The sequence below is a fragment of the Bufo bufo genome, chromosome 5 (genome assembly GCF_905171765.1).
Source record: "Bufo bufo chromosome 5, aBufBuf1.1, whole genome shotgun sequence".
Taxonomy (NCBI): Eukaryota; Metazoa; Chordata; class Amphibia; order Anura; family Bufonidae; genus Bufo; species Bufo bufo.
The window spans coordinates 128904264-128931703 of NC_053393.1; the positions used below are offsets into that span (position 1 = coordinate 128904264).

Consider the following 27440-nt stretch of genomic DNA (forward strand, 5'->3'; position numbering starts at 1 on the left):
CACGACTGTACACCTGTAGCCCAGGTCTCTCACTGTGACCATAACACATGAAGAATATGCAGTGCTCATTTAGATCAGCAACCACTGAAAAACTTCAAATCCTCAGTATAAACAGAACTTTACAAAATGATTTTAACATGAAGGTTATTCACTTTAATGAAAAATACTTATCCAATCCTTTGTACTGAAAGCCTCACCAATTCCGTGCAGTCTGAAGAAGGTGTTGGGCGCCCCCTAGAGGGAAACTGTTAAAGTCTATGGAGCATTGTTGCATTATGTTCAATAGGGTTACACTGTTACTTAAATTCTAAGACTCTAACATTTAACTTCCACCAAGACCAGATTTATACAGCATATGCAATGGCTTGTATTATATCTTCTATACTTGTACTATTTGCTTAGTTTTTACATGTATGTGTAGAATTTCTTCTGTATGTACAGTAACTGTGATTGTGGATGCTGTCTATGCAGTCATTAGATATTCAACAAGCATTGGATTATTTTATAAAATGTAGATCAATCCCCCCCCCCATACATCCCCCACTTATCTAGACTGACTTTCCTCCCCCAGAAGTGCTGATGGTGATCATGACTGTGCTTAATTATAATAAGCTATGGGACAAGGAGCAGGAAACGTAGCAGTTGCGTCAGAAGGAGCCCACAGGCTATTGGGGGAAGCTCCCTGCTCTCTTTTTTTAAGTAATTATAAAGTAGCCCAGCTCTGGGATTGTGCTAACAAGCCTCCAACCACACACAAGGCTCTGCAGAGAAGCAGAGAGCTGGGGGAGCCTATTGCAGCTCTCTCACTAGTCTACAAAAGGTGACTGCAAGGCTTGCTGCTGCCACATTGCAACCTGGGCTACTCCCCTCCACCTCTGCTTGTCATCAGGCACTAGAAACCTTCTCTGCTTGCCTTTCTGTAGACTTCACCCTCAGTCTAGTTTACTGAAAGAGCTGTGGATCACCTTCAGCGCTGCCATGCAGGTAAGTCTCATACTAGTATAAACCCTTTTTACCTTATAGTTTTGGGATAGTTCAGGATAGTTGTACACTATTCATTGGTACTTGGTATGTATCTTCTGCAATGCCTGTACCTTAGCTTCCTATTGTAAGCTTTCTTTTTAGAATATTTTACACACATAACATTGAATCAAATTTATGTATAGAGCAATAAAGAGGATTACAAGATTTTTAAATTGCATCAAAGTATTGGTGGTATATAAACGCAACAGTTAGATGTAGTGAGAATGTTAAATATTTTCAGGTTATAGTATAATGAATAAAGGCAATTTTAACAAAGAACATTCTATTGTAAGCTTTCTATGATTCTATTTTAAGTTTGTAGTATAGTTGTATGTATTGATCATTCTCCGCTTTCCTATTACAGTCAATGGCGCTGGTTACTAGATACTGCTGTTTGGTCCTGGCTGTAACCACATATCTTGCTGTGGCAGTCCAAGCAGACTGCAGCAAGGACTGTACTTCTTGTGCTTATCATATGGGACAAGCAACTGAAGTCAACTCTTTGGTAAGTTTTTACTTCTATGCACTGTATAGTTGGATACTAGGGCAACTAGTGCTCAGGTAGCAGTCCAGCACCTTGGACAGCAGCAATGCTCATACTCATATCAGAGGCTTTTATTAGATAGAAGTCATCTTAAGGTGGTTCATATATGATGTAGCATAGATATTAATGATTGCAGTCTGTTATCTCTCTATAATACTACTGATGTACTTGTTCTGTAGTCCCTCACATCAGTCTGTGTCATCAGTGGGGTTAACAATCTACCACCATCTCAGACCCACTGTAGAACATTTCCTTCCCCTATGGTTCTCAGGGAGGTGGATTAGTTTACTCTTTTAATCCTAAAACCTGTAATAATTGAAAGAGGTCTATAGTTACATAGATGTAGGGTGGGTTCTCTGGTTGTTAGCGTGTTGTTTGAAACACTTTATGATGTGGATCAGATCATACAGACGCATGCTATCATCTTGAGTGCAGCGTCCAAGTGAATGAGGAATAGTAGAAGATAAATATAACCTAAGCAAGTCAGATATTTGAAAACTTGTAAGATTTGACTGCAAGATTTATTGACATTCTCTGAAGTAGAAGGTTAAGAAGGACCCCAAATAAAAAAGACCCCTTTAACTGGCTATTATAGCTAAAGCAATGTAATGTATAGAAGATGGGTTAGATGGGACAGAGCAGATTAGTTTGTGTCGTCGTATACATACTGGTTAAATAATACATCACAATGGATTTTCTGAAGGAATGTAATGACTGTTACATATGGTATGACTGGCGTACACTTGGCGTACACGTCATGACACATTGACATGTGCGATATAATGATTAAGCAATAGCTTTAGTTTAGATTTTCATTAAAAGTATAACTACCATAAACTTAAAATGAGTCTAGATCACTGTTCATAATTAATCTGCACATTTATCCCTTGGTTGAACATGATGGACTTATGTCTTTTTTCAACCGTATTAACTATGTAACCATTCCTAGTATTAGATAACTGGATATTTCATTAATCATTAGCTATTGTTGTAGTGGTAGAATAAAACCTCACTTGTCATTCAGTTGTTCACGATTTTATGACGGAGACACCATTTTCAATAAATGTAGAGATTACCTTTTATGTCTGCATGTATATAGAAAACACATCCGTGATTATGTACTCTATCACTCTAGATAGGAGGTCAAAAGACAACAGCAGATGTAGCAGTGCTGAATTTGTAATTGAAGTTTACATTTTTGAGCACTGCAACAAGTCTTCAAGTTGAGTGCTGAAAAACCACAAATACATCCTGAGATGACAATAACCCTATGACAAAATCAGCTCTGCTACACACTCGGTCCTAGTTCATATGCAAGTATAATAAATGATTAGGAGAAATCTTCTCGTTTAAATGACTATAAAACCATTACTGTTTCAGAATCTCTATGATTATGATATTTACCTGTTCCCTTCATCTAAATCCTCTCCCACCCCATGGTTGTACTTGATGGACATATGTCGTCTTTCAGCTGTCCTATGTAACAGTTAAACAGTTCCTGCCATGGCTATTGCTATATAAGCTCGGGGCAGGGTGCACTAAAGCAAGGTTTCTGCCTTCTGCTGATAATGACTTATTCTGATGGGCAGAGCTGCCCTGTAGCAATACCATTGTGTAGATCCTGATAACATTTCCCTTTTCCTACATTAGACAGATCACATAGAGCTGGAGGGCAGACCTTTCTCGTGGATGTACACATGGTGTCATTTTTTATTTATTTTTTTTACATTGAAAAAAACTAGGTCTTAATGGAGGAATAATATTCATTATCATCAATATCAAACATAACAAACAAACATTGTATCCATTTGCTTTGCTACACTTGTATCTCACCCTAAATATTATCACTGAACTGTATATCAAACTCTCATGATAGACAAATCTTAGTTTCTATAATGGGTCGATTCTGATGAGCCAGCATAGTAATTTGCCATAACAAGTACATTAACCCGAATGAGATCACATCACTAGTATGATTAATGTACCTTCAAATACTAACGCTCACATAGATTAAGCATTTTGAATGCTCTTTATCTCATTCAATGAATGCAGCACACATCAATCTGTTGGATTTTTGTTGTGTTTTATTTGCATGTAAAAGTGTGGCGCAATTCAATCACAAGCCGAATCATGGCAGAGATTGATATCTGCAATTAATGTGTGTCTGGAGCCCCTAAAAAATCAACCAGCAGTCTATTAGAACATACATTCTCTAATTTACCCTATGTGATCGATTATTAATACAATTCACCCTTGGTTTAAAAATGACACAAAAAATGTATTTAGGAAGCAATACGCAAATATTCATTATAAAGGGCCACTCCGCCATCAAGTGTCCAACATATGAGCTTCCTCCAGGTTGTCTTCTGAAAATTCCTTGTACCAGAAGGTAGACTAACCCTTTAAGTGATCGATGAATTAAAAAGTGACGCATTAGACTTGTATCAAAGACTTCTTCGCCTTCACCCTTTTATCCTCATAAGGGCTCACTCAGATGAAAAACTCGTCTGTGTTCTGTCCCCTAAAAACAGATTATTTTACACTGATGTTAAATCAATTCGATCTCCAACTGTGTTCTTTGTGGCATCGGTATATCATCCATTTTTCAAGCTCATAAAAAAAATACATTTTAAACGCCCTCCCAACATCCTAAAAACCATCTGTGAAAAACGGGCCACACACTTTTTGCACAGACCCATTGACTTGAATCACTGAATCTAGAGTAAAAATCGGACAGAATAGTGCATTGTGCAATTTTCTCTGATGGTCAGTGATAAAACTGGACGTGTGACTTGGCCCATTGCCCATATGGTCAGGGTTCAGTCCATGTGCTGTCCTACAGTTAGGAGGCACCTAGACGTGAAAATCACTCATCTGAATGAGCCAAGATAGACAGATGCTGCCGTACCATTCCATGCATCTCAATCAGAGGATATGTGACAAATGAAGTGGCTACATTCAGTAATCTACACAGCACAAAACTTTATTTGGATAGATAGATAGATAGAAAGACATTGTATAGATTGATAGAGAGATGGATAGATAGATAGATAGATAGATAGATAGATAGATAGATAGATAGATAGATAGATAGATAGATAGATAGATAGATATTGGATTGATGTATATTTAATAGATAAATATTGGATAGGTATTGGATTGATAGATATTAGATAGATAGATATTGGATAGATATGAAATAGATAGATATTGACAAAATATTGGATATATTGATATTGTATTGATAGGTATTGGATTGATAGATATTAGATAGATATAAGAAAAATAGATAGATATTAGATTGCTATTGGATTGATAGATATGAAATAGATAATAAATAGATAGACTGTTCTACCATTGTGCATTAATGCAAGTACAATTCCTTGTATTTTGGTTCTACACTATGAGCCTTAAATTATAAATAACACACAAATGTGAGTCTTTTCAGTGCCCTGGGTTGTCATGCAGCAACTGTATCCATAGAACAGATGTTCATATCCCAGAGCAATGAAAAACTACTTGAATGAATGAATATATATATATAAATTAGGGAAATAAAATCTGAACTATTAGAAAAAGTAGACAAGAACTAAGTAGCAAACATTTATGTATGAAAACATTTAGGGTTTGTGTACATTCTAACATTCATAACATCCAAATCCATACATTTTAGCACGTCATATTTCCTCTAAAATTAATGACCTTTCTTGACTCTCACTACTCACCAAAATGCCATTAAAAGTGGGTGTGGTTAAATGGGGCGGGGCCAGCACATTTCAAACAGATTTATTATTTGCGAACCAAAGAAAATAGTGAAAATTTTTGCACAAATCTGTGCCTGCTCGTAGCAGTAGATTTCATGTTCTGTCTTTCTGTGCACCGCTTGATAAATTTGGCACAGTTTACTCAAAGAGTGGTTTATGACTGGCTAATAAAATACCAATCTTCCCCAGTCTTTCTATTTCTAAAAATAACACAGAATCCCTTCAGCTGAGGGATAGCATGTTTGCTTTTTTCAGGAAAAGTGCCAGCTCTCTCAGTGGCAGCTCAACTTCAATCAAGTGAATAGGCCAAGCTACCATACCAGGCACAGCCCATGAAGAAGAGTTTATCACTAATTAAAAAATATATATATAATAATTGCTGTAATAACAGGGATACATATTGTTTTGAGACCTATTGGTGGGTCACTGAACAGCAATTACCTATATAGATTTGAGAATACAAGGATTCAAATATATCATTTTGTGGAGGAGGGGCACCAAACTTGATCTTTCTAGTCTAGCTTTGTAATTACGGTACTAATCTCCCTTCCGATAAGAATAATATCAGTGCTACGAAATTAGATGCAACAGAAAGAGAATAAGTTGCCTTCTTTAATCGTAGAGGAATTGTGACAACCTCAGGTCTGAGATATAAATGTGTTCAGATTTGTTGTCAAGTCCTATGTTCTTCCAGTTACAAAGCATCAGGGTAACACATTTTAAGATAATACAGATATATTCAGCTTTAAAAGTTTTCTTTTACTTTATTGTTTAATCACTAAAAAGGCTACGCTATTACTGAATAACATAATAAATTGTAATAAAAATATATATAATTTAATCCAAGATCTAGTACTGGATCTCAACTGCCAGGGGGCAAGCATGGAAATGCTTTATTAGCCCATATTTTTAATAACAGAGCTCAAGCCGCTACTTAGTAAGTATTAATTTTGTTACAATATTTATGTATATTAATAATTACAGTGAAGAACAGAAGTATTTGAACACCCTGCGATTTTGCAAGTTCTCCCACTTAGAAATCATGGAGGGGTCTGAAATTCACATTGTAGGTGCATTCCCACTCCGAGAGACAGAATAAAAAAAAATAAAAAAAATAAGGAAATCACATTTTATGATTTCTAAAGAATTTGTCTTGCACTGCTGAACATAAGTATTTGAACACCTGAGAAACAGCAAGAATTCTGGCTCTCAAAGACCTGTTACTGTGCCTTTAAAAAGTCCACCTCTACTCCACTCAATAATCTAACTTAGTAGCACCTGTCTGAGCTCTTTAAAGACACCTGTCTACCCCAGTCAGTCAGACACCAACTACTACCATGGGCAAGACCAAAGAGCTGTCAAAAGACACCCGAGACAAAATTGTGGACTTCCACAAGGCTGGAAAGGGCTACGGGGCAATTGCCAAGCAGCTTGGTGAAAATAGATCAACTGTTGGAGCAATTGTAAGAAAATGGAAGAGGCTAAAGATGACTGTGAGTCTCCCTCGGACTGGGGCTCCATGCAAGATTTCACCTCCTCGGGTATCACTGATGATAAGAAAGGTGAGAAATCAGCCCATAACTACAAGGGAGGAGCTGGTCAATGACATGAAGAGAGCTGGGACCACAGTTTCAAAGGTCACTGTCAGTAGAACACTACGCCGTCATGGTTTCAAATCATGCATTGCACGGAAGGTTCCCCTACTCAAGTCATCACCTGTCCAGGCCCGTCTGAGGTTTGCCAATGACCATCTGGATGATCCAGAGGAGGCATGGGAGAAAGTCATGTGGTCAGATGAGACCAAAGTAGAAAATTTTGGTCTAAACTTCACTCGTCGTGTTTGGACGAAAAAGAAGGATGAGTTGCATCCCAAGAACATCATCCCTACTGTGAAGCATGGGGGTGGTAACATCATGCTTTGGGTGTGCTTTTCTGGGAAGGGGACAGGACGACTGCACTGTATTAACCACTTCCCGTCCGCCCATAGGATATAAACGTCCTATGGGTGGACGTCTATTTCTGACAGCACGTTTTAGAATGTCCTGTCAGAAATAGCAGCTGCACGCTAATCGTGCAGCTGCTGATCGGGTTGCCTGTTGTCAGTGACAGCAGGGCAACCCTAAGACAAGGCAGGGACAGTTCCCAGGTGTCCCTGCCTTCACGATCGCTGCAGACACAGCGCTCACCGAGCGCTGTGTCTGCAGAGAAGGAAGCGCTGTGCGCTTCCTGTTCCGGCCCGGCGGTCATGTGACCGCCGTGACCGGAGTGTGCAGGAGCTGTGTGAGGTCTCTCAGAGACCTCGATCAGCCCTGCTCTGAGGCTGTACAGCGCAGGATTGCTGCTGTACAGCCTCTCTAGGGGTGCATTTCCACTGTAACTGGGGCTACTATGTCAGCCCCAGTTACAGGAGAAATCAACTGTGAAAAAAAAAGAAAAAGTGAAGCAAATGTCCCCCAGAGGTCTTGTATGACCTTATGGGGGACGAAAAGTGTAAAAAAAAATAAAAAAAATAAAGGGTTGAAAAAATAAAATAAAATAAAGTTTCACATGTAAAAAAAAAAAAGTTCCCAAGTAAGGAATAAAAAAAAAAAATTAAAAATAGAAAAAATAAAATAAAATAGACATATTAGGTATTGCCGCGTCCGTAAAAACCAGCTCTATAAAAATATCACATGACCTAACCCCTCGGGTGAACACCGTAAAAAAAAAAAAAAAAAAAAAAAACTGTGTCAAAACAAGCAATTTTTGTCACCTTGCATCACAAAAGGTGCAACACCAAGTGATCAAAAATGCGTATGTCCCACAAAATAGTACCAATGAAACCGTCACCTCATCCCGCAAAAAATGAGCCCCTACATAAGAAAATCTCTCAAAAAATAAAAAAACTATAGCTCTCAGAACATGGACACATTAAAACATAATTTTTTTGTTTCAAAAATGCTATTATTGTGTAAAACTTTAATAAATGAGAAAAAGTATACATATTAGGTATCGCCACGTCCGTAACAATCTGCTCTATAAAAATGTCTTTTGACTGAACCCCTCAGGTGAACGCTGTAAAAATAAATAAATAGAAACTGTGCTAAAACAACCAATTTTTTGGTCACCTTGCCCCATAAAGTGTTATAATAAATGATCAAAAAATCATATGTACCCAAAAATAGTACTAATAAAACTGGCACCTTATCCCCTAGTTTCCAAAATGGGGTCACTTCTTGGGAGTTTCTACTGTAAGGGTGCATCAGGGGGCTTCAAATGGGACATGGCATCTAAAAACCATGTGGAGTTCCTTTTCTTCTGCGCCCTGCCGTGTGCCCATACAGCAGTTTATGACCACATGTGGGGTGTTTCTGTAAACCGCAGAATCTGGGTAATAAATATTGAGTTTTGTTTGGCTGTTAACCATTGATTAAAATGGAAAATCTGCTAAAAAAGTGAAATTTAAAAATTTGATCTCCATTTTCCTTTAATTCTTGTGGAACGCCTAAAGGGTTAACAAAGTTTGTAAAATCGGTTTTGAATACCTTGAGGGGTGTAGTTTCTACAATGGGGTCATTTATGGGGGTATCCACTATGTAGGCCCCACAAAGTGACTTCATACCTGAACTGGTCCTTAAAAAGTGGGTTTTGGCAATTTTCTTAAAAATTTGAAGAATTGCTTCTAAACTTCTAAGCCTTCTAACGTCCTAAAAAAATAAAATGACATTTCCAAAATGATGCCAACATAAAGTAGACATATGGGGAATGTTAAATAATAAATATTTTATGAGGTATCACTTTCTGTTTTAAAAGCAGAGAAATTGAAATTTAGAAAATTGCGAATTTTTCAAATTTTTGGGTAAATTTGGGATTTTTTCATAAATAAAGGTGAAATATTTTGACTCAAATTTATGACTATCATGAAGTACAATGTGTCACGAAAAAACAATCTCTGAATGACTTGGATAAATAAAGGCGTTCCAAAGTTATTACCACATAAAGTGAGATATGTCAGTTTTGCAAAATTTGGCCTGGTCAGGAAGGGGGCAAATGGCCCGGATGGCAAGTGGTTAAGGAGAGGATGAATGGGGCCATTTATTGTGAGATTTTGAACAACCTCCTTCCCTCAGTCAGAGCATTGAAGATGGGTTGTGGCTGGGTCTTTCAACATAACAACGACCCGAAGCACAAAGCCAGGATAACCAAGGAGTGGCTCCATAATAAGCATATCAAGGTTCTAGAGGGGCCTAGCCAGTCTCCAGACCTAAATCCAATAGAACATCTTTGGAGGGAGCTGAAACTCTGTGTTGCTCAGTGACAGCCCCGAAACCTGACAGATCTAGAGGAGATCTGTGTGGAGGAGTGGGCCAAAATCCCTGTTGCAGTTTGTGCAAACCTGGTCAAGAACTACAGAAAAACATTTGATCTCTGTAATTGCAAACAAAGGCTTCTGTACCAAATATTAACACTGATTTTCTCAGGTGTTCAAATACTTATGCTCAGCAGTGCAACACAAAAAATCATACAATGTGATTTCCTTATTTTTTTTATTTTATTCTGTCTCAGAGTGGGAATGCACCTACAATGTGAATTTCAGACCCCTCCATGATTTCTAAGTGGGAGAATTTGCAAAATACTTCTGTTCCTCACTGTAATATATATATATATATATATATATATATATATAATTCAAAAAAAGGGCCACAGCAGCACAAGACCAGTGCAAGTGGGTGCAGATATCCTCACAGCCGCAGGCTCACACGGCTATCGTAAGTATAGCATCAAAGGATGAGGCAGCACTCCAAATACAGTGAAAGAAATGGTGGATCTTTATTCCCCTTGCAACGTTTCAACCGCTCAATGCGGTCTTTCTCAAGCATCGAGCGGTTGAGAAAGACCGCATCGAGCGGTTGAAACGTTGCAAGGGGAATAAAGATCCACCATTTCTTTCACTGTATTTGGAGTGCTGCCTCATCCTTTGATGAGATATATATATATATATATATATATATATATATATACACACACATATACAGTACAGACCAAAAGTTTGGACACACCTTCTCATTCAAAGAGTTTTCTTTATTTTCATGACTATGAAGGCATCACAACTATGAATTAACACATGTGGAATTATATACATAACAAACAAGTGTGAAACAACTGAAAATATGTCTTATTCTAGGTTCTTCAAAGTAGCCACCTTTTGCTTTGATTACTGCTTTGCACACTCTTGGCATTCTCTTGATGAGTTTCAAGAGGTAGTCCCCTGAAATGGTCTTCCAACAGTCTTGAAGGAGTTCCCAGAGATGCTTAGCACTTGTTGACCCTTTTGCCTTCACTCTGCGGTCCAGATCACCCCAAACCATCTCGATTGGGTTCAGGTCCGCTGACTGTGGAGGCCAGGTCATCTGGCGCAGCACCCCTTCACTCTCCTTCATGGTCAAATAGCCCTTACTTTCAAAGTTTTCCCAATTTTTCGGCTGACTGACTGACCTTCATTTCTTAAAGTAATGATGGCCACTCGTTTTTCTTTACTTAGCTGCTTTTTTCTTGCCATAATACAAATTCTAATAGTCTATTCAGTAGGACTATCAGCTGTGTATCCACCTGACTTCTCCTCAACGCAACTGATGGTCCCAACCCCATTTATAAGGCAAGAAATCCCACTTATTAAACCTGACAGGGCACACCTGTGAAGTGAAAACCATTTCAGGGGACTACCTCTTGAAGCTCATCAAGAGAATGCCAAGAGTGTGCAAAGCAGTAATCAAAGCAAAAGGTGGCTACTTTGAAGAACCTAGAATATGACATATTTTCTCACTTGTTTGTTATGTATATAATTCCACATGTGTTAATTCATAGTTTTGATGCCTTCAGTGTGAATCTACAATTTTCATAGTCATGAAAATAAAGAAAACTCTTTGAATGAGAACGTGTGTCCAAACTTTTGGTCTGTACTAATATATATATATATATATATATATATATATATATATAACCTTTCAATATTTCTTATTAGAGAAAATGCCTTGCTCTCCACCTATCAAGCTCTTTTCCTTGTCCCGTCCCCTCCTCATTATATTCACTAACTATGAATTCACTGATCAAGTCTGTCTGCAGAGAGGAGCTGACTTTCCAGGCTCACTAGGAGATCAGGCTCAGGGCCCATGGCTGTTGGTCGGTCCACAATGTACGGGCACCGGCCGCGTGGACATCATATAACGGATGCGGACCCATTCAATTTGAAAGGAGTGGTACGGAACAGAGGCACGGAATCCCACAGAAGCACTACAGAGTGGGTCTTCATCCATTGTGTGCATGAACCCTAATACTGCTTTATAAAAGGGCTGTGAGGTGTTAGGAGCAACAGGAGCAGGAGGCTAGCTGCTTTGATGTCATACAAGGCAAACATAGAGAAGAGGAGTTCCTGCTCCCCAATCTCTCACACACTCTCAGAAGCATCAGTTCCATGAAGTCAATTAAATAACAGTATTGAGCATTGTTGCTGTCCATCCAGCCCTGGTGTGAGATAGAACTTACGTAAGCCAGCTGCAAAATCTTTGTGAGTCTCTCTGTCTATATATAACCCACTCTGCAGCTGCACCTCTTTATAGTTAATAACCTGTCTTTTTAGATCAATAACCTGATCTCACAGTGAAGTTGAAAAGCCATCTTCTGTCTGGTGACCGATTTGATCAGTAGATTGAGAATAAGTGAACGTTTAAGGAGGTGGGGATGAGAAAATGAGACTAACCAGTGGAGGGGGCATTGTTCTTTAATAACATGTATTACGTCGTTTTCTTCTCTCCTACTATTGATTTCTGATAAGTTGTTTATAATCAGAGGTACATTTTCATCAAAACTAACTAGAATCATGGTCACTAAATTTCCTCTAGTATGACTTACTTGAAATATGTACCAAAATCCTCCACCCATGTGACAAGTATTGCTGCCTGGCTTTTTTTTATTCCTCTGTTTGTTTGGTTAGAAAGTATGCATGTCCAGTGGTGTTACTAGAGGAGGGGTTACTGGGTATGTGGTTGTCAAAAGGTAGGAGATGAGCACAAGCCTCTCTGCCTTGGTAATGGTTTTTAGATACAGTACTTGGATAGGGCAGTGAATTCAGTCATTGGTCCTGCGTATTATATTATGGTAGTTATCGTTTAGATTACAATAACAGATTCTGTAGTGTAAGTCACTATGCAGATAATCTATTAATTTACACTGGCCGTTGCTCCAGCAATAACTTATACCCAGTGGTGTACATAGAGAAGTAAGGGGCCCATAGCAAGGATCAAACCAGGCCCCCCACACAGGACAGAAGGGCTTCTGCCTAAACCCCTTTTAATGACCCTTGGGCCATTTTTCCACTGCTTCATTTGCTAAAAGTTGTTCCTTTGGAGGGCAGAGATCTGACTAAGTTTTCACCTGTACTAGAAGAGGAGATAATCCCAACTAAGACTGGGCCCCCTCTGGCCCTGGGCCCCATAGCAGTCGCATGGTCTGCCGCTATTGTAGTTACGCCCCTGCCTATACCCAGATACAGAGTGGTTAGTCCTATAGCCATATAATGTTTTCCAGCTTAGTGCTTTAAATGTCATTACTTGGTTGTTTTGCAGCTTGCTGATTTAAATAGTGTCTATTATGCAGTGTATAAACTGTAAAAATCCTCAAGGTTGGTGTAAATGTACACAAACCTTCTTCAGATGAACAATTTCTGTCACGGTGGGGAGTGGGGGAAACCCCCCACCGAGCGGTGTCAAAGGGTAAAAAGGGGATCAGCCTGGCCAAAAGGAGTAATAAGGGAGCAGGTCACCTCCTACGGCATCCCTAATCCTCTCCCTGACTCCTCACCGTATGAGCGGACCCCGATGGTAGGACGACTCATACTCTGGATTTCTAGAGACCCTAAGTCACCCTGGTAATCCCTCACTAAGGAGCAGGGAAGAGACGACCTGTTTATCCCAGTCATGGAGGAACAGGAGTCTCTATCTGAGGCCAGGCTGCAAGGAGAGGGGAACCCTTACAGCATAAGGAGATGGCAGGTAAGCAAAACCAATAACACACTTACCTGCCACAGACACACTGACTGGAACCCGTGCACTAGTGCTGGTGTCCACACCAACATTAAAGGACACAACACACACACACCACAAACCACACAGGAACCCAGAACACCCATAGCTGCAATAAACACGAGACAGGGGAATGTCTAGTAAACATGTTGGACACCAAACACCACCAGACATGTAACACCAAACTAGACATACAAACACCCTAAACATAACCCACTCCATACAAATGGGGACAGGAAGGGAAGGAGACACCGGGATAACATTGATGACCACAAGGGTGGCCCTCACTGGACAGCTGGAACACCCTGGACTGGAGCCGAGCTCCTGCACCAACGACAGCTGAAGTACAACTGACTCCAGCCAGGAAACCACAGAAGATAAAAGCCAAGTGACCACACCCAGTCAGAGAGTTAACGCTTACAGCACCAGACAGAGGGAGGCTACAACTTAAAGGGGAAGTGCACACACAAGCATACCAAACACGTAACCACCGGCAACAGCATGTGTGGCAACCATGTCACGGCAATCACCCAGAAGGCCGAGACACTGCAACCGCATGCTCTCACAGCAACACGTTGCCGCGGGCAACCGCAAGTGTGGCAACAGTGTGACAGCGTACACCATGGGCCGTGACACTCCCACCCCTCAAAGCCCCTCCAACAAAAAAAGGGGAACTAAACGGAACACCCAAAAAACAACAGGGCGGGGGGTAGGGGAAAGTAACAGGATTAGCGTCAGAGCAAGGATGTCTCTCTAAGACTGCCACCAGCCCCTGGAGCAACACACAGGAACCAGGACACCAGCCACCAAACAGCCCAGAGAAACTGCACTGAACACTGCGTCCACCTCAGACATGGTTCACACCAGGTTGCTGCCAGCATGCATCCCAAACCAGCACACAGCCAGTATACCAAAGGAATGCATCCAGCACACAACACAAGCACCTGAACCACTGAAAAATGGATGAGGAGAAACGCAAACACAAGTGACTGTTCACACCAACTGCAACCAACTGTCACAGGGAACCGCACTGTTAACAGCGTCTCACCTTTCACCCTCCCTCCGGAGGATAAGCATGTGCGCCAGAAAATGGCAGGCGACACATGCTGGGCCCTCTTCCGAAGGCTCCAAGCAAGGAGCCTTTGTGGTCATACTGTCACAGAGGGGAGTGGGAGAAACCCCCCATCGTGAGGTGTCAAAGGGTAAAAAGGGGATCAGCCTGGCCAAAAGGAGTAATAAGGGAGCAGGTCACCTCCTACAGCATCCCTAATCCTCTCCCTGACTCCTCACCGTATGAGCGGACCCCGATAGTAGGACGACTCATACTCTGGATTCCTAGAGACCCTAAGTCGCCCTGGTAATCCCTCACCAAGGAGCAGGGAAGAGACGACCAGTTTATCCCAGTCATGGAGGAACAGGAGTCTCTATCTGAGGCCAGGCTGCAAGGAGAGGGGAACACTTACAGCATAAGGAGATGGCAGGTAAGCAAATCCCATAACACACCTACCTGCCACAGACACTGACTGGAACCCGTGCACTAGTGCTGCTGTCCACACCAACATTAAAGGACACAACACACAACAAACCACACAGGAACCCAGAACACCCATAGCTGCAATAAACACGAGACAGGGGAATGTCTAGTAAATATGTTGGACACCAAACACCACCAGACATGTAACACCAAACTAGACATACAAACACCCTAAACATAATCCACTCCATACAAATGGGGACAGGAAGGGAAGGAGACACCGGGATACAGGGGCGTAGCTAGAAATGCATGGGCCCCATAGCAAAAAAAAATTATGGGCCCCCCCCCCTCTGTGCCATCCACAGATCCCCCTCCCCTAAATAGTGCCATCCACAGATCCCCCTCCCCTAAATAGTGCCATCCACAGATCCCCCTCCCCTAAATAGTGCCATCAACAGATCCCCCCCTCCCCTAAATAGTGCCACCCACAGATCCCCCCTCCCCTAAATAGTGCCATCCACAGATCCCCCCTCCCCTAAATAGTGCCATCCACAGATCCCCCTCCCCTAAATAGTGCCATCCACAGATCCCCCCTCCCCTAAATAGTGCCATCCACAGATCCCCCTCCCCTAAATAGTGCCATCAACAGATCCCCCTCCACTAAATAGTGCCATACACAGATCCCCCCTCCCCTAAATAGTGCCATCCACAGATCCCCCCTCCCCTAAATAGTGCCATCCACAGATCCCCCCTCCCCTAAATAGTGCCATCCACAGATCCCCCCTCCCCTAAATAGTGCCATCCACAGATCCCCCTCCCCTAAATAGTGCCATCCACAGATCCCCCCTCCCCTAAATAGTGCCATCCACAGTTCCCCCTCCCCTAAATAGTGCCATACACAGATCCCCCTCCCCTAAATAGTGCCATCAACAGATCCCCCCTCCCCTAAATAGTGCCATCCACAGTTCCCCCTCCCCTAAATAGTGCCATACACAGATCCCCCTCCCCTAAATAGTGCCATCAACAGATCACCCCTCCCCTAAATAGTGCCATCCACAGATCCCCCTCCCCTAAACAGTGCCATACACAGATCCCCCTCCCCTAAATAGTGCCATCCACAGATCCCCCTCCCCTAAACAGTGCCATACACAGATCCCTCTCCCCTAAATAGTGCCATCCACAGATCCCTCTCCCCTAAATAGTGCCATCCACAGATCCCTCTCCCCTAAATAGTGCCATCCACAGATCCCTCTCCCCTAAATAGTGCCATCCACAGATCCCTCTCCCCTAAATAGTGCCATCCACAGATCCCTCTCCCCTAAATAGTGCCATCCACAGATCCCTCTCCCCTAAATAGTGCCATCCACAGATCCCTCTCCCCTAAATAGTGCCATCCACAGATCCCTCTCCCCTAAATAGTGCTATCCACAGATCCCTCTCCCCTAAATGGTGCCATCCACAGATCCCCCTCCCCTAAATAGTGCCATACACAGATCCCCCTCCCCTAAATAGTGCCATCAACAGATCCCCCCTCCCCTAAATAGTGCCATCCACAGATCCCCCCTCCCCTAAATAGTGCCATCAACAGATCCCCCCTCCCCTAAATAGTGCCATCCACAGATCCCTCTCCCCTAAATAGTGCCATCCACAGATCCCTCTCCCCTAAATAGTGCCATCCACAGATCCCCCCTCCCCTAAATAGTGCCATCCACAGTGCCATCCACACTCCCCTAAATAGTGCCATACACAGATCCCCCTCCCCTGAACAGTGCCATCCACAGTATCAGGTGCCTCTCTCTCCCCCCCCCCCCCATGTGCCAGTATCAGGTGCCAAACCCCCCCCCAGGTGCCAGTATCAGGTCAGGTGCCAACCCCCCTCCCCCCATGTGCCAGTATCAAGTGCCCCCCCCACGCTCCCCCCATGGCAGTAACAGTCGGGTATTAAAAAAAATAAAAATAAACACTTCTACTTACCTCCATGGCAGCGATGCGATGCAGCCTCTTCCTGTGTCCCTCCCTGTATTGTGTCCCGCCCTGTATGTCCATATATGGAGTCACTGCTTGTATTTCAGAAAAGGTTTCTGCTGGGATTCGAACCCACGACCTTCTGTATCAGAGGCAGAGCACCTACCCTCAAGACCATAACAGCCTTGCTGCTGACTGAAAAATTATGAGACTTCTACTGTTATAGCTGGCTAAGTGTACATCTATACACATAGCTGCTCATATATAGAGATATAGCAGAGCTGAGTGTGCTGGGATAGCTGTCATATAGAGATATAGCAGTGCTGGGTGTGTTGGGGCAGCTGTCATGTGTATAGATGTACACTTAGCCAGCTATAACAGTAGAAGTGTCAAATTTTTTCAGTCAGTTGCAATGCCTTCTTTATGGCTGTGAGGGTTAATGCTTTGCCTCTGATACACTGATACATTGGAGGTTGTGGGTTCGAATCCCAGACACATCAGGAGACTTTAGTATATACAGTAAGATTAGAGCACATTAGCGAGGGAACATTAAGACCGCTGCTGTGAAGGGGTCCTGAACAGTAAGACATCGATATTTAACTAACTTGAAAATAAACTGTCGGGCCCCGAAGCAGCTGCTTCCCCGGTAGTTATGCCACCTCCTGGCTGCCTGTGTGTAGTGTCTGTGTGTGTTAATAAAAAAATAAAAAAAAAAAAAAAAAATTTGAATGCGGTCGGACGGGCCCCCTAGTGGCGTAGGGCCCCATAGCCACTGCTATGGTTGCTATGGCGATCCCTACGCCACTGCTGGGATAACATTGATGACCACAAGGGTGGCCCTCACTGAACAGATGGAACACCCTGGACTGGAGCCGAGCTCCAGCACCACGACAGAAGATAAAAGCCAAGTGACCACACCCAGTCAGGGAGTTAACCCTTACAGCACCAGACAGATGGAGGCTACAACTTAAAGGGGAAGTGCACACACAAGCATACCAAATACGTAACCACCGGCAACAGCATGCGTGGCAACCATGTCACGGCAATCACCCAGAAGGCCAAGAAACTGCCACCGCATGCTCTCACATCAACACGTTGCCGCGAGCAACCACAAGTGTGGCAACAGTGTCACAGCGTACACCATGGGCCGTGACAATTTCTTAATATTAAATGTGAACTTTACTATATTTCAAACAATATTTTTCTGAAAGTCTCTTTTCCTCTGCATCCTATCAACCTTAAAGAATTTTCCATAATAAATTCTGTAGGATAGTTTCATTTACCTTTTTAACTACAGCTATTTTTTTCTCCTGTTGTATGTGTTTGACTTTCTGCCGTTACAGTACACAGTTCACATTCGATTGTTCCATGGACATTGATACATAGTAGAAAGCTTTTATAGAAACCTGTGGACACGACTACTAGAAGTGATGGCATCAGAAAACACTTTCCCAGTCCTCCTAGTTGACGACAAGGACTGGAGCAGAGTCATTGTACATCACTGCATATAGAAGTAATCTCACTACCCACTGTGAAAATGAGAGGCGGAAGAGTAGCTAAAAACTCATGGGCCCTGGTGTAAATTTTCAGCTTCAGTGTTAGTAAAGGAGTACTCAACTCAAGTATCATGGAAAGGAGATAGGAGCAACAAACCATCAAGTCCTCTTAGGTAGTTTGAGGTGTAGCATCAGAAGGGTGTCCCATATTAATCTTTGATATGGGCTCTATTCCACCAATATTGTCTAAAGGCTCCAATACATATTAGAGTAATGTTGGAGGAACCAATATGATGACTTTCCAACTCTTTGCCCCAACAGAAGATGTCAGAGAAAAGGATTGGGCCCTTTAAATTTCAACTCCTGATCCTTTTGGTTTGTCAGAAGATTAGTTGCCAATAGAGTTGTCTAGCAGTGGCTTTCTTCTCTCTCCCCATTGAAAACATATACACGTTGGCCAGGCATGCATTTGTATGGGGTATTCAGGAGGTAAAGCCATCAGCCAAACGAGCATTCAGTCAATAGCTATTGAAGGTGTATGGACACTTTAAAAAGAAGTAGAACACACAAATGTTATCACCACTCCTGCTGCAGGAAAGTCTCCACATGCACAGACAACTGGAGTCTAAGAGCCTCCAAAATATCAACTAGTCCAGCACCAGAGTCGCTTCCAAATAAAAACCGTAACGTTACTGAATACAAAGTAAAGATTCACGTGACAGAATCCATCAAAGTGCAGAGGTTCTAGCTACATCTCATTTGACTGGTTGGTTTACTCAAGTGAACCAAAATCGATATTAGTCGCCCCAGGTACATTAGGAACTGACTTTCTTTCCTTAGCTGGAGCAGTTCAGAAAGCTGTGCAGGTTTTTCAGTACTGGACGTACTGATATCAATCAGTGGCTGGCTATGTCTCAATGGATATAAATTGCAGCTGTTCATCTACTTGAGATGGAATGGCACATTGATGTCTCTGAAACAACTCTTGCTGACAGAGTTATGATACGATTTTAACGTCTAAAAGAGATTTACTTTTTTTCACTTTCTGTATTTCTACCTGTGGCGATATAGACAAGTATATAGTATATTAACATGAGGGTTACTTGGGCAGTTTTTATCATTTTTTTAATAATCTGTTCCTTTTAAGCTTTATTGTAGAATGTAATATCAGGGTAATATTCTAAAAGATGAATTTATTTTAAAAACAGGGAATAGTTCCGCTTCAGGCTTGTTTAATTCTTCAAAAAGCATATGAAAATGATATGTCACAATGCTTTTTAGAATGGCATATGAAAGTGTTTAATAGGACATGAGGCTCGGAGAGTAAACTTTTATGATTTAATAAATCTTTCATCAAAGAAAATTCTACCATAGAGAAAAGAGATAATACAGTAAATATATCAAGAAAGTTAAAAGTGATCTCTTTCCATTAGGATAAATGTTAAAATATTGTTTGTTCCTTCTTAGATGTGTAACAGCAAGGGAAGTTAAATGGAATCTGTCTCCAGGCAATTCACTGTTAAACCAGGCAAAATTCCTTGTGGGGCTAGCCTAGCTGTATATGATGATACCTTTCACTAAGAGATCTGTTGCTTCATTCTGGAGAAAATATACTTTAGGCCATATGCGAATGGGCAGTTAAATGCACCGAGGGTGGACACAAGCCACTCTGTGCATCCATATTCTTCCTTATTCCTCTGTCAGCCCCTCCCTTTCCTTCTTGATTGACAGGACCAGATTCCCGCATAGTCATCTCGCCTTGCCCTGCCATGGTATTATGCTTGCAGTGATTTCCCTGGTGATATTTTCCCATTAAGGGCTGTTTCAAAAGAGTGAGTCCATTGCGGGAATCACTCTCTGCATGTAAGCGTGATCCGCCGCGCTGGACTTGCAGGAGAGAAGGGCATTATCATGATTTATAATGGTGTGTGCTTCTGCTTGACCTTACTGATACATGATCATACTGACAGCTTTAGGTCGCTATGACTCTGTATCAGTAAGGTCAAGCAGAGGCACATAGCATTATAAATCAGTATAATGCTCTGCGCTCCCTGCGCTCCCAGAACGGAGAATTACACTCACACATGAAGAGTGATTCCCGCAATGGACTCGCTAGTGTGCAACATGCCTAAAAGGGTTGGCCAGGATTACAAAAACATGAATGTTGTCTTTCAGTGTCACACCTGTTCAAAGGTTGCGTGTGGTATTGCAACTTAGTCTTATTCACTTCAATAGAGCTGGGCTGCAGTACTAGACACAACCCATAGGTGTGGTACTGTTTTTGGAAGAGTGCTACCATGCACTAGTACAAAGGAAAGGTGAACTTGCCCATAAGTACCAACATCATCTCTGAAAATGAGAGCTGAAATATGCATGGTTGATATGAGCAGTGTCTCCACTTTTTCTATTTTTGATAAATCTTTCCCAATGTATCAATGAACAGGTGGTGCGTTAAACCAACATGACTGCATTAGATGTGGTATATTGTATTGTGCATATGTAGTATCATATATACAGCACTTTCTTTCACAATGTAAGCCAGTGGTGGACAAACTTGGTCCTCAAGATCCTTCAATACACTGTAGTCAGTAACCTCTGTGAAACAGTCAGTAAAGACAACTGAAAATCATGCACGGTTGGTAAATACTGAGGACTGAATTTGGCCATCATTGTTGTAGGCAATGTTCCTGTATGCATCTTACACAAAGACAACTAAAGTTATAGCTGACCTTTCACAATATTGGGTTGAGTTAATATTAATCTTCAAATATAAAATGGGAAATGACTATCTTGTGTTAACCAATTTTTTTCCTTTTATTTCAGGCCTGCACGTTAGAATGTGAGGGCAAGCTGCCAACTGCTAAAGCATGGGGTACCTGCAAAGAGCTTCTCCAAACTGCCAAAGATAACTCTCAAGAGGCCGACAAAGAACAAGGCATTGATACCCATTTACTTGCCAAAAAGTATGGAGGTTTTATGAAAAGATATGGTGGCTTCATGAAAAAGAAAATGGATGAGTTGTACCACGTCGAACCAGAAGAGGAATCCAACGGTGGAGAAATTCTTGCTAAGAAATATGGAGGTTTTATGAAGAAAGAGTATGACAGTGATACTTCAGATCTCTTGAGAGAGCTTCTGGGCACTGTTGGGGATCCTGAGTCTGGTCTTTACCGTGACAACAACAGTGAGACGCCAGGAGAGGTCAACAAAAGATATGGGGGCTTTATGAGAGATTACAGAAGAAGCTCAGACAATGAAGATGAAGGAAGAGAATTACAGAAGCGATATGGAGGCTTTATGAGAAGAGTTGGCCGGCCAGAATGGTGGCAAGACTACCAGAAAAGATATGGAGGTTTCATGAGGCGCTTTGCAGATTCTCTTCTCCCTTCAGATGAAGATGGTGAAAGCTATTCCAAAGAAATTCCAGAAATGGATAAGAGATATGGAGGATTTATGAGATTTTAACCCTCTTATCCAATTATTGAAAAAGACTGCCTCATTGACCATGTCTTATTGTAATGTGTTGCCTGCACTGTACAGTTTTTTACTGTCTTAGTTATCAATGCAACTTGTAATCTGTTACACCAACTCTGTGTTCTTTATAACTCAACCACAGAATCAGTTTGTCACACTTAAGTTTATACTGTAGGTATTACGTTGAAACTATTTTTGCTACTGTATTTTTTCTTTTAAACAGAATACATCTACCAATGCTTACTTACTGTATATAAATAAATTATTCATCTTATCTGCACAGTTTATGGTTTGTCATTTGTATCTCTACAGGTTATGAGCACATCTTGTTCCTGAAGCTGCATTTACATATAGTAATTTTTTTGTACCACTGACAAACTACATTTCCACCATAACAATCATCCTAGATATACTAAAATCATTAAATGCAGAGGTGCAACCTGAAGTTCTGGGACCCCAGTGCAAAATCTGGAACAGGCTTCTCTCTCATCTACCATGCACTATTTAATACTGGTGTCTTCTTCTGCAGCAGGGTGACCTTTGAGATCCTTTAAAGGGAACCTGTCACCTGGATTTAGTGCACAGAGCTGGGGACATGGGCTGCTAGATGGCCGCTAGCACATCTGCAATACCCAGTCCCCACAGCTCTCTGCGCTTTTATTGCGTTAAAAAACAGTTTTGATCCATATGCAAATGACCTGATATGAGTCCTGTATCCGGAGATGAGTCAAGCGGAAAGGAGCCCAGCACCGCCCCACGTCCTCCGAATCTCCTCCTTGCTGGCTGACGTCACAGAGCTGGAGCGCCAAAATCTCGCGCATCGCGAGCTAGCGCATGCGTAGTTCGTTCCCTGTGCTGATGCCAGTACAGGGAATGAACATGATGCCGACACTGCGCATGTGCTAGCTCGCGCATCGCGAGATCTCGGCGCTCCAGCTCTGTGACGTCAGCCAGCAAGGAGGAGATTCGGAGGACGCGGGGCGGTGCTGGGCTCCTTTCCGCTTGACTCATCTCCGGATACAGGACTCATATCAGGTCATTTGCATATGGATCAAAACTGTTTTTTAACGCAATAAAAGCGCAGATAGCTGTGGGGACCGGGTATTACAGATGAGCTAGTGGCTATCTAGCAACCCATGTCCCCAGCTCTATGCACTAAATCCAGGTGACAGGTTCCCTTTAAGTACCAGGGCCTGGGGGTGACTGCTTCGTTTGTACCCCATATAAATAGGCCTTGTTTGAACACAAGGTCAATTGTAGTAGCATATATATTGTAAATGTCAGATGAGCGCCATTTAACGAGAATGATACATCTATGCACGCCCAAACAAATTTTATCATAGTTGGATCTTCTATCACTCTTTTTTTCCAGCATTTAAACTGGCGATATTTATAAAGATCATTCAGTATCATCTAAATTAAAGGGTTTGTGTCACTAATATAAATGTATCCCACCCAACATACACCGCTGTTATATCACTTTCTCCAAATACCACCATTTAGCAGAACTGTGTTATTCTAAAGTTATTAGCCTACCATTGTGTCATGTGACGCTATTGGTTATGTCCTGTAGTGCAGCCTTCTAATAAAGGTCGCACATGCTCACTGCACTTCCTTTCCTCCCCTTCAATAACCAGTACTCTATGTGCAGTGTCAGTTACAAGTTGGATGGATGTATAGACAGACAACAGACTGCTGTATAATGTGCTGCCTGCAAACTGTGCTGCATTTTGTGATGACAGGTCCTCTATAAAAGGCTAAATCATCACTAGAAATCCTTGTGCAATGATAACAAAGTAGACAATTGTTTTGCACTTTAAGCGAGCAAGAAAACTGACCTTTGGGCTACAGCAGTATCTGGTGCATCATCAACATTTGTGGGTTTTAGTATGGTCTCAAAACACCTAAAAAGAATGACCATTCTTCTAAAACTTGCTCCTTTATTGTTGATCTGAGAAATAAAGACTACTAAAACTAATTTCCAAGAAACATAAAATGTCTGAACAAAGTGGTGCACAAATTGCCTCTAGCCAAGTAGAAAGAGAAGTGGAAGGCCTGAAACTGTACAGGAAGGGAAACATATCAGACGCTAGAGAAAAATAGCCCACATTTCCTAAGATGTCAACTTAGTTGTGACTGAAAGCTGTCTATGTATACACACTTACATGGGGAATGTTATCAATTACTGATAACACCACCCCATGTATAATTGAAGTCAGAAATTGCAGAGATATACTGTGATTTTCTGACTATAAGACACACTTTTTCCCTCCAAAAGTGAAGGAAATGTGGCAGTGCATCTTATAGTCTGAAAGCTAATGATTGCTTCCATTCTGGAAGCCGTCATCAGCAGGCGACCAGTGAGGAAAACGCTGCACTGGTCCTACTCACCCTCCTTGCTCTTCTTCTGGGCCCCACTCTGTACTGTGTCCTGACCTTGTACAGTGTTAGAACATAGTGCACATAGATGCAAACTATGACCTAGGGAGCGGTGAGAGAGTGGCATTACCATCCAGAGCAAGCGAGCTAAGTTTCTTTCTTTATTTATTGTTTAATGTCTGATCTGAGGTCTGATGGGTGTCTGAACTTAGGCTGATGGGGAGGTCTGATCTGAAAGTTGATGGGAGTCTTCTCTGAGGCTGATAGGGGTCTGATGGGGATCTGATCTGAGGCTGATGGGGTCTTATCTGAAAGCTGATGGGGGTTTGATCCTAGTATGATGGGGGTCTGATCCTAGTCTGATGGGGGTCTGATCTGAGGCTGATGGAGGCTGGAGGGTCTGATGGGGTGCTGATCTGAGGCTGATTGAGCTTGAAGGGCTGATCTGAGGTCTGATGGAGCTTGGGGGTCTGACTTTAGGGTCTGATCTGAGGTCTTATGAGGAATGGGGGTCTGATCCGATGTCTGATGAAAAATATTTTTCCTTATTTTCCTCCTGCAAATCCTAGGTGTGTCTTATAGTTTGGAGCATCTTATAGTCAAGTAAATATATGAATTACGTTTCATTGAATATTTTTCTACAAAATAATATATCTGCTTAGCTCCCCCTGCTCTATAACATGCTGCCTGGAGATTTCACTGGATTTTCATGGTGCCAGGTTATCTTACAAGGGGACCTGACACCTCCCCTTGGCAACTCCAGAATTGTTATTACATGGGGAATACAATTAGTTACTGAAACAAATATGCCAGGAGAGGTGACGGCTCCTCTTTAATAAATACCTTAACACCATAAACACCAGTTTTATCTTTACTAGTGAAGAGGCGACTGGGATGCTTGCATCCTGGGGAGAGTTGCAATCAAAAAGGCATATTTTGGGCTAATAAAATGAGCAAATGATGAATCAATGAGCCAATTTCATCCTACTACATGTTATGCAGGGTACTAGCGCTCCTTATAGAGACCAGCTGTGTATGGAGACTTAGTGGCAATGCTCCAAGGAAAACTAATATGCAAAGAAGTATCTCCCAGGGAAAGTGAACCATCTCACTAGTGCCACCTCTTGGAAGTGGCGCCCTGTGAGTAAAAGTTTAACTTTTTAACAAGCCTTGGGACATGACAAGGGAAACTAGCCAAGCCAAGTATCCATCCATAGACAGTTGTTTCAGGGTGCTTGTCCTTCATCAGTATGGAGTAGGATTTTGGTTGGCTAAGTGCAATGCCTTGGATGCAGTGGAGCATTGCCAATAAGTCTCCATAAAGGAGTCTTTAACGAGAGCCAGTACCCTGATTAAGAGGCATCCAAGCTATGACACTCCATCCAGCGAGAATCCTACTCCATACTGATGAGGGACAAACAATCCAAAACAGCTGTCTGTGGATACCTGGCGTGGCTATACTCCCTTGTCAAATGCCAAAGCTTATTGGAAGGTTGCATCTTGACTCAGGTGGCACTAGCGGGATGGCTCTCTTGCTTGGGAGATACATTCAACAGCAGAATAACTTGAACCACTGTTCCAATTTATACAAAATCTATGCAGGGAAAAGGTCAGCTATAGATTTCTGTCTATAAGGAATTAACCAGTGTTCCACTGTTGTGGAAGCAGCTTGACCATGTTGTGCAAAAAAATACCCAACAAGTCAATTCAAGCTAAGGAAGTACAGGGTGAATGTTTCAGATTAACTCAAAAAAGGTTTAAAACACTAAGCTTTTTTAAAAACAAAAACAAATCATTATTTTGAGTCCTGGCTTTATCAAAATGATATTTTAAGGAAATTGAAACATTTAGTGATTTCATACTCCTGAGCACCAGTGTACAAGAAGATTTCACTGGTTAGTTCCAGTGTACCCTTTAGTCTTCTAATATGGTCATGTGCTGTGAGAACATGTGAATGGCTTCTGCTGCTGCTCTCATATTTTAAGAGATTGTGGTGATTATTTGTCAGGAAATATTGTTTTGAAATGGCTGTGCTGCAGAAAAATGTTGAGGTAATTTTCTGGTAAAGATTAATGAAGCTTGACTGAAAACAATTTGTTAATATGCAGCAAAAGCTTGTGACAGAGGGAGATCATCCAGATTCTGGAGCACATATCACATATCATTTGCTGCTGTTTAATATTCCCAACACAGACAACATACACAGAGAATCTGTATGACGCATGCAAGGCTTTACAATGACTAACTGTTTAGTCCAATCTGTTGATCTTCTATTGCCGCCAAGCAACATATCAGTGCAAAATCTTCCACCGGTAGGCAAAATCAAAAGAGTATTGTATATCAATTACGAGACACCATTCCCTGGATAAAAGTATATGAAAATCAATGTACATTAATGACTTTATAAACAATTGGTTTTTACTTTGCAGTTGCAAGTTATACCACTATTTTTAATTTGATGGTAAAGTCAACCATCTTGACTGTCCTCCATTTCAGAATAAACTTCTTTACTGCATAGTGTGAGAGGTAGCTTTCTTTCAGGGGATCATCCTCACAAATACCCTTGCAGACAACAGATTCTAAGGTCCAAACAGTGCATTTATTGTGGCACACCAGCAAAAGCAAAACAAACAAAACAATAAACACTCGCCCGTCCAGGCTCTAACTAATACATAACGTCCCTGACTCACCTATTAGGTACAGTTCACACCCTGTTATCCGATGCGGCTCTCCCAGCCAATGTCCCACAGCCTCCTGGCTGTACAGAGCACAGTACACCCACTGTCTCAAGTCCAATGTCTCATGTGGGGGATTAAGGCTCAGTAGTCCGCCTGACTATGGCCCTGCGACCCTCCCAGGTGTCGCTGCGTCCCCCAACTCCAGGATAACAACCAGCCTCATGGCCCCTCAGCTTTGCCCGGCTGAGACCATACTCCCAGAGCCCCCAGGCCTCTGTCCACGGGTAGCACACTCCCCCCTTACTGACACCCTGGGAGGTGCTTTATGCCAGCCTGAGTACCTCCAGCTGGTCTCACCTGTGGTGGAATAAGGGTGTAGACCGCACTATCCACCCCTTCCTTGTCTCTTACCTGTGTGAGACCTGTCACTGTCTCACAATATAGATAGCATACCACCCAACCTTCCCATATCTGGTGGGACAGTCATAGGATTTGGCGGCTGTCCAGTGGTTCTGCAATGTATGAGGTACACTGTATGTCCCGATTTGAACTGAATTTGCATCCTAAGAATGCAGATAGAGTTGGT

At 42.0% G+C, this 27440-nt stretch overlaps 1 protein-coding gene across 1 annotated transcript; it reads left to right on the forward strand.

Moving 5' to 3' along the window:
- The first annotated feature begins 750 nt into the window (after positions 1-750).
- PENK (proenkephalin) lies at positions 751-22070 on the forward strand. The gene is made up of 3 exons (XM_040432544.1): positions 751-984; positions 1388-1528; positions 21147-22070. Exons 1-3 carry the CDS (start codon positions 979-981, stop codon positions 21786-21788), a joined length of 789 nt encoding a protein of 262 aa, XP_040288478.1. The 5' UTR covers positions 751-978; the 3' UTR covers positions 21789-22070.
- The last annotated feature ends 5370 nt before the right edge of the window (positions 22071-27440 follow it).